Here is a 9,227-nt window from a genome sequence, read left to right as displayed (position 1 = left end):
TCCTGGTAACAATATGAGTCATTTGTATTATTTTGAATCAAAAACATTTTTTTCATTTGCCAATTTCTTCAATAGACTTATATTTAAAATAATCCCATGCATTATCAAGGTACATCATTCAAGAACCTAGAAATAAAAATATAAATTAATGAAAATCAGATAAAATTGGAATTTGAACTTAAGCAATATATTTGATCATGTCAATATTTTTACCATGGACTAAAAGAAATTGATTTTTGATAACTCCTAAAGGGAATATTTAAAAATACATGTTCGGCTTTTCACTTAGATGTTCCTAAATTTACTTGGGAAAATATTAAGCTTTCTACCACGAATTTAAACAATCCCTTTCTTACTTTTAAATCTAGATTGTGTTGTTGGCAACTGTACTGATTCTGAATATACTGAATCTTCATGAAATATCTAACTTTTCAGGCTCCTCTTCATATGGTTTATTTTTCTTTACTGAAACTGGATTATTCTCTCATACAATACATCCCAGCCAATTTCCTGTCTATCATTTCCTTCTAGCTCTCCCCACCACATCTCCCTCTCCTCCAGATACACTCCCCATTCATTTCCCTTCAGAAATGAACAGGCCTTTAAGAGACAACAAGCAAGCACAACAGACCAGGTTACAATAAGACAAGGCAAAACCCTCCTATTGAAGCTTGACAAGGAAACCAATAGGTAGAAAAGAGGCCCATGAACAGGCAAAGAAAACTTCAGAGACATATCTGCTCCCACTGTTAGGATTCTCATAAAATTACCAAGTTAACAGTCATAAAATACACTCAGAGGACCTGGTGCATGTGGTTTATAAAACAAATGTTTTGAGAAATATTTTTTGATGGGTCTGATTCTTAGAATTCCTTCCTACTTCTTCCCCTTTTGTGATATCAGGTGAAGACTACCCTTTGCATAATATGCTTAGCTGTGATATTGCTAGTTACCAGTCAACTACTTTTCAACAATATGTTGTTATGGAAGAAGAAAAAAGAGAATGCCAATCTTGGACGGGAACATCTGTGAGCGAGTCACAAAGTCATACTTTCATGGAAGGAGATAGTGTTAATGATAATTATGAGAATCCAGATCTAAAATATGACCATTTGTATTTTGCAAGACTTCTTGGAGAAGAAAATATGCAGAACAATGAGAGGCAAGTGGAGAGTGAACAATCAAAGTCTATGTTTAACAGTCCTCATAAATCAGAATCAAATGCAACTGACACACTGATGGCAGTTCCGTCTACTGGAAGTCGGACAAGAAAAAGATGCAGGAGCCAACAAAATTGGAGAAAAAGACCAGGGATGGAAAGTAAGTTGTATAAAATGACATGGTTGTTCTATTGGTATGGAAAGGTTTTACTGTAGATACAAGAGGCAGAGCAGTTAGAGGCGTTTGGAGCAGTACAAGCAGACAAAGAAAGAAGTAGAGAGAATGTAGCCAGCACACTGGACATGGCCAGGGCTATCTGAGAGATGGAAAAATAGCAGGAGATAGGAAATAATAGAAAAAGCAAAGTAAGAATAGCAGGAGCACAGAAGAGGGAGAAAGCCAGATTAGAAGGAGTATCAGTAGATGGGGGAGGGAACCGCCAGGAGACTGGTGTTGGGGATTTGAAATGGACTTGTGAGTAGGGACTAGGGTAGCCTGAAGGCTAGCCTGGACCTTGATATGCTGACTGAAGAGCCATATAAACCTTTTGTTAGAGGTATAGGAAGTTACTCCTTTGGTAGTCAGGGAACTGGCTTCACAAATTTCTGAGATATGCTCGCTTTTGTCAACTTGCCAGAAATCCCACTATAGTTCAGGTTGGGTTCATTTCTTGGTGTTTTGACTGAATTTTGGAGTTTGCAGACTTGAAATTTCCTTTTGATCAAGTCACCACCAGATTCACAGAGTAAAATGTTATGGATTTTTTTTTCAATTTCTTCACCAAAGAATGTGTTACAGGCAATTGTGTCTATCTGAGGGGGCACTTCTAATCTTGAGAAATAATTGTGAGCCATTGAAGCTAAGTTTAGGCACCATGATATTACTTATCTACTGTGGAACAACCAACAATGATTCTAGTTTCACAAAATGCAAAGGAAACCTCCCCAGTGAAATTATCTTAGCGTAAATTCAGTAATGCTGATTTTGAAAAATATTCTAACCATAGAACTTGTATTTCTATCAGAGTGTGAAATATGGGTTATTATTACCTTGCCAAGGGTGATTAAAACTGTTTTCATCAGGAAAATGGTATTATATGAATCCAATAGAGCATACAAGAATGCCTTAGGTTCTTCTGAATACCCTGTTAAATACTATATTAGTTCCAATATATCGATTTGGTGTTACAGGCAATTTTTCTCAACTCGAAATCATCAAAACTGAAAGAAGCACATGGAAAATACCTCAGATATGTCTTTGAACTTGCCTTCATCCTATTAGTATTTTGTTTCAATGTTAATGAGATGTATCACTCATTAACATACCTCTTGTCTTTCCTAAGGCTTAGTCATTAAAAGTGAAAAAAAAAATCTGATGACTGTGTTAGATTATTCCTGTGCTGAAATGCCATGACCAAAATTAAGTAGGGGTGAATGGGTTTATTTCATCTTATGAACTACTTCTTTATGTTTACCACTTACATTCTTATAAGCTTATCAATTGTTATCAACCACTTCCCCTTTATTTCTCCCTCATAATACAACTTGAAAAGGATAAAAATTTCTGTAGTGCCTTATATAAGTTAATTATATGAGCTTTAAATGTTAATTCATTATGACAAAATGTGTGTTAAAAACACTTATCACAAAATAGGCGTATTCAAGTGATTTTAAATCTATATAAATCTTACTTCATTTTTCAGGAGCTACAGTAGTCATATACTAAGAAGATAAGACATATTTTCAAAATCATGTTAGACAGTAGCCTAGAAGTAAATCCACAGGATAATGAAAATTACATAATAATATGAATTGAATTATAAAACTTGTATTGAATCCTACCTAGAGTCCTATACATTACTTCACCATATTAGAATCTTGACTCTGAGATATAAGAAAGTGGCATTTGACATGACTTCTGCAATAAAATATTACAAAGAAACCCCTTATAGTCTTCTTTGTGTTGTCTGTCTCACAGAGGGTGTGGTTAATAAGCTATGCAGTGGAATTTATAACTATATGTGTCTTTCAGTCACTAAGTACTGGAAAAGGCTGTCAACTCTCTTTCTCTGGTATAACTTAAGCCCTAGAATCTTTGAACAATTGCTTCTGCTCATCACTCTGCTGAGGAGCTAGTGAATCTCACTCTAGCATGGCTCAGACTATATTTGTATCAAGTGAAACATTGAACTATTGTCATTCAGCATTTTCTTTGCAAGTAGAATTATTCTGTAGGTTATGACGTAGAGAATAGTTCCATGACACTTGCCTTAGTTTCCCATGGTGGGCTATGTAGAAAGGAAACTTTTTTCTTTGTCTCTGGATTCACCTAATATTGAATCAGTAGTCATCTGGTTTTTTATTTTATTTTTTTTATTTTACAAACTTAAAATTGTTCTTAGAACTTTGTACAGGCATCATTTTTGTATTTACATCATTTCTCTTTCTCACTCTACCCTGAAACTACACCCATATATTCCTGACTCCTTCTCATATTCATGACTCCATATATATATATATATATATATATATATATATGAACTACAGAGTAAATATACTGTTGCTCATATATACATATGTATATGACTTGATACTTTTGATTGTGGATTGGATGACCTATGAGTGGGTTCTCACCCCTGGAAGAAATTATCCACCCCCTTTCAACATCCATTGATTGCTTATAGCTCTTCATGTAGGGGTGGGACATTATAAGGCTTACCCTATCCCCATTGGCGTGAGGATGCATCTTGTTTAAACAACCATATTGAAAATGACTTCCTGCAGCTATTCTCATAAAATAGTGAAAACAAAGATTTTTCTGGGCATCTTTCAATTTCCTATTTCATTGTACTTCAAATCTTTATAGTGATATGTTCAGGGTTCACTGTGTGTTTTAAGTCTTTTATTTCCTGTGACTTTTTTTTTACTTTGGTCTTTACTCCTCCCTCTGCTAATATAGCCACCACAGGAGCTCTTCTGTCTTCACTTCCTCTCCCCTGAAAATTTTCTGTTATTTAGTATATTGTGAAAATTTTCTGAGACTCATGGCTCATCTTGATCTCCATCTCCAAACCTCTCAATTGTAATCACTTTCATACTAGAAATAGCTTCAACTGGCAATGAGCCTATCAGAATGAACTCTTCACTTTTCTTTTTTAGATTCTGACAACCGTTTTTTTTTTCTGCCATCACTCACCTTATTGGCTAGCTTCCCCCTCCTCCAAGTTATCCCACAGTTAGTCCCTTTAAACTATGCCAGTCCTTGATTGGGCATGATCTACCACCCTCTTTGTTCATTTTTATTACTGTTTTTAGAAGCAAAATTTCAAAACACTGTTATATGTTGACTTTTTGTTTGGAAGTTCCTATCTGATCTTTTTTTGTTTGATAGTAACAGTTATAAACAATCATTTTTAGGATGTGCCTAGTGATATTTTTTAAGAGTCTGGCTAACTTCTTTTTTATATTATTAAAATATGGCAGATAATGAACCAAGAGAACCCCAATCTTGGGCAGAAACACTTCACATTAGTTCAAACAGTCCCAGTGTAAGTAGAGAGTAAGTGTTAACTTGTATGATACAAGCTTGATTGCATGAACACAGTTGTTTGTGTTTTTTTGCAGGAGAACATATGATAAATAACCAGAAGCAAATGGAACATCTGCAATCTGAATCAACATTTAAAAAAACAGTTGTATCAGAAGAACACAAATGTGAAGTATTGATGTTATATAATAATTCTCAGAAAAGAACAAGAAGGAGGGGACCAGGACTTCCAAAAGCCAACAACTGGATGAGATGTCAGTGTCCTTTGAATTCTCTGAATTCAGTATTTTGGAAATTGCTACATAATTTATTATCTAAGTCTTTAGAGCATCTTACAGTAAATGAGTCTGTGATATTTTCTAGTAATTAGCAGCACAAACATTTACTCAACATATAAGAATATCTGAGTTGCAAACTATAGATCTTTTTTCGACTTTTCCAGTGGGAATGTGATCAGATCACTATAAACAATAGTAGTTCTACAGGAGTGAACCTCTGCTGTGGAATGTCATTTTGTATGCTGTGAATGTGTATTGCTCTGATTGTTCTGTGTTATTGATAAGTAAAATGCTGATTGGCCAATAGCCAGGTAGGAAGTATAGGTGGGATAAGCAGACAAAGGGAATTCTGGGAAGAGGAAGGCTGAGTTAGGAGACACTTTTAGTCACCACCAGAAGAAGCAAGATGTAAAGTACTGGTAAGCTGGAAGCAATGTGGCAAAGTATAGATTTATAGACATAGGTTAATTTAAGATGTAAGAGCTAGCTAGGGAGAAGCCTGAGCCATTTGCCAGATAGTTTAAAAATAATATAAGCCTCTGTGTGTTTATGTGTGTCTGAGCAGCTGCAGGACTGGGCAAGTCACAGGGAAACTTCCAAATACAAACCTCTATTATTTTGTTTTTTTTCTTGATTATAAATTATAAACTGTATGCTATTGTAATTAGTAATAGTGGTAGTAATCTATTGTAAGTCAGGAAGAGATGATCCCAGTGTAATTTTGATATGCCCTTACATTCCTTATGGCAAATGATATTAACAATTTTTCCATATATTTGTTGGTCACTTGTATTTCTTCTTTTGAGAAGTCATACAAAAGAAAATCTATATCAACAAATGAAACTTTACATAATTCTGTTCCCCTCCCCAGGTAGATCTATTAATATCTGCAAAACAGTTTTGATTGTGATAATGAGCAGTATCTGATGTTATGTTAATTCTATCAAGTATGACGAGGCCAAGAATGGTGTCAATCATCTTATAAACACAAGGAATGCCACCCAATAATCCAGATGCCCTCAATATAGTTGGTGCTTCACTTAAAAATGATACTCAGAACTAAGAATTAATGTTTCTCTCCCTGGGTGCAAGCCCACTATAATGATTTATTTTCTTAAGATGGCTTCTTATGTTTCCAATGAAAGCTTGCAACCCATGAGCCAGAAATAAAGTTACAGACTAATAAATATTAGAAGATATGCAAATTTTAACTTTGATATGAGTGTTGTATATTGAGTAGAACCTTTCTTTGAGACTGCACAGATTGCTCAGCAGTTAAGGTAAGCGTGTGTTCTTCCAAAGGACCTGGGTATCTCACAACTACCTATGACTCTAGATCCAGGGGATCTGAAGACTGGTAGTTCCAACAGCCATCTGCACAGATGTGGCATACATTCACACAGACAAATACACACATGCGTAACATAAATAAAACTTTTAAAAAATATTTTTTAAAGCTTTGAGAATTATTTTTGGTTGTATTGGTATCTTGATTAAATGCCTCTCCATGGTGATATATAAGATTCTGAAAAATTGAACAAAAGTACCCTCTGATTCACTTAAAATTTCCAAAAAATTGTCTAGAATAAGCTATTTCAAATGCAGTTTTGAAATCCTCTTGCATTTCCTTGTAAATTTAGGTTTTTATTCTTTGCAAAAGTATTGATTCTATGTGAAATATGAATAAAATTAAGAATACATTTCTGAATCTTTAGGTACTTTTCTTTTCTTTTTTTTGCAACAGTGTCAAGGCAGCATTTGTTATAGTTTTGCCAGTTCTTTTCTGATTATCTTCCACTTTATGTTTATAGGTGAAACAAAGACATTGGATGTTGTGCCTCAAGGTAATTCTGAACGAGACTACATTACCACCATTCAACAATCTGAAAATAGGAGAAAAAGTGAGTGTGGATTTTGGACAACAAAATATCAGGGTAAAACAAACAATGATGATATCAGTGGAGGGATGGGATTGACCTTTAATAATGAGAACTCAAACCCACAAAATGGCCTTGTATTCCTTTCAGGATTTAGCTATCATGACAATAATAGAAATGGCCAGAAGCAAGTGCATCCACAACCTGAGTCCACATGTGTAATTCCCTTTACACCAGAAGAAGATACCACTGGAATTTCAATGGAAGACCCATTTACTAGAGATAGAAGAAATACCAGAAGCGAGAGTCCAGAAGATCTGATAGTTGGAGAAATGACTGGAAGTAGACCACCTCAACCTATTCACCAGGTGGCTTTAGTAAATGGTCATCATCGTGTATCACCTGAAACTTTTCCACATCTTAACATGCATGAACCTTTACCTAGTCATAGGCCAGTTTTTCCACTAAACATATCTGAGTTGCAAAGAAGGCATTCTTTCACATCTTCTCCAACAAGAAAATACACAGTCTGCACTGCTCATAGAGGTCAGTCTACATCTGTAACACCAGCTAACTTTATCAATGTGGAAATTAATAAAAACGAACACACAAACATCTTTTCACGTTCTAATCAGGGAGGTATGCAGAATTCTGAAATAAGTTCTGTTGCTCAAACTTCAAATACTGGTTTAGAGTTTCCTTTAGCTACAATTCCTTATGGAACATCAGGACAAATCCTGACACCAATTCTTGAGGTAGAACATGATAATTGCCCTGAGATCATTTTAGAGCCCTGTGACTCATCTTTAAGTCAAAATAATAGAAGAGTTCATTCTGGTGAAAGTAGTATTTCTAGTTTTGTTTCTAGTTCTTTTTCACATTCTACCAGCAATTCTACAATTTCTTCATTACTTTCATTGTCAACACCCCATCAAATGTTTTTGCAAACTCTCCCTGTTTTGGAGACCATCACTGCAAGGGATGAAAATTTACCAGCTACTTTTGAAATTAATGAAGACAATAATGAACCAATTTTATTTTCTCACCCATCCTCTGAGGCCAGGCAAGGAACACAAGTAGCAGGCCGAGAAGAATCTGATGATAGTGATTTTTGGCCATTTTTGCCAAATTTTGCCAACTTCAATGATATTCAAAATAACCATCCTAAAGGACTTACCAAGGAACAGATTAATAGTTTACCAATAAGAGCTTTTTGTGAAAATGATAGATTAAGTATCTGCACTATTTGTATTACAGAATACACAGAAAGCAGTAGAATTCGCATTCTACCTTGCTCTCATGAATATCATGATGAATGCATTGATAATTGGCTACCTGAAAAATCTAACTGTCCTATTTGTCGTAGACAAATAATCTATCCCCCTGATGATGCAGAAATTCCATTTTGAGTTCTTGACCTCAGACAAATAAATTGTTATAATGATGAATGAACAATTGTCACTTGCTGTCTTAATTTGTGTTTCTATTGATTTGAAAAACATAATGACCAAAAAGCAGCTTTGGCAAAAAGAGTTTATTTGGTATACACATCCACCCACAGAAGAGAAGGCAGGAACTCAAGGTAGGAACCTGGAGCTGTGAGCTGATTCAAAGACCATGGAGGGGTGTTCCTTACTGGCTTGCTCCTCATACAACCTTTTTTCTTATACAAACAATAATGTGCTGGACTCACCCCCATTAATCACCAATTAAGAAATACCTTACAGGGTAGCCTGCCTGCAACCCAGTTTTGTGGAATCATCTTCTCAATTGAGGTTCCCTCCTCACATATGACTCTAGCTTGTGCCAAGTTGACAAACACTAGCCATCAAAATTGATGCCTTGTCAACTTGACACACAAAAGCCATCATATAGATGTACCATTTTCTTTCTTGTTGCCTCTTAAAGGTCAATATTAATATTATAATATATGGCATATTACAAACTTATAGAGTCCCATAGTCTTTCTTTATAAATTGAAATGCTTTAAAAGCCCAGCCTCTTAAAAAAATCTAATGTCTCTGTAAAACTCCAAAACCTCTTTAAATGTTTAAAGTATCTCAATGTGGGCTCTCCTAAAATCCAAATAAGTAAAATATTTTTTTTTATTTCACAATCATATCAAAGCAGAACCAAAACCATCAATATACACTTCAGTATAAGTCATTTAGGATTCACTCAAGACCATCTGAGCTACTCTAAAGAGCTCGACATAACATGTACAACTTGTCCCATAGGATCAGGCCAGTTCTACTTCATTGCTGCTACTCTCCATGGTGGTCATTGCATGGTTCTGACATCTCCAGAATTCTGGGGTTTCCTGCTACAACTGGGCTGCAACTTTCACCAATTGCCTCTCCTGGGC

At 35.3% G+C, this 9,227-nt stretch overlaps 1 protein-coding gene across 1 annotated transcript; it reads left to right on the top strand.

Moving 5' to 3' along the window:
* Positions 1-907: 907 nt before the first annotated feature.
* On the top strand, positions 908-8,317 carry LOC131899075 (E3 ubiquitin-protein ligase RLIM-like). Its single transcript, XM_059250446.1, has 4 exons — positions 908-1,320; positions 4,785-4,961; positions 6,797-6,886; positions 7,013-8,317. The coding sequence occupies exons 1-4, from the start codon at positions 927-929 to the stop codon at positions 8,269-8,271; spliced, it is 1,920 nt and encodes a 639-aa protein (XP_059106429.1). The 5' UTR covers positions 908-926; the 3' UTR covers positions 8,272-8,317.
* Positions 8,318-9,227: the final 910 nt, after the last annotated feature.

This window comes from Peromyscus eremicus, chromosome X (genome assembly GCF_949786415.1).
Source record: "Peromyscus eremicus chromosome X, PerEre_H2_v1, whole genome shotgun sequence".
NCBI lineage: Eukaryota > Metazoa > Chordata > Mammalia > Rodentia > Cricetidae > Peromyscus > Peromyscus eremicus.
This window is presented reverse-complemented; position numbering and strand designations above follow the sequence as displayed.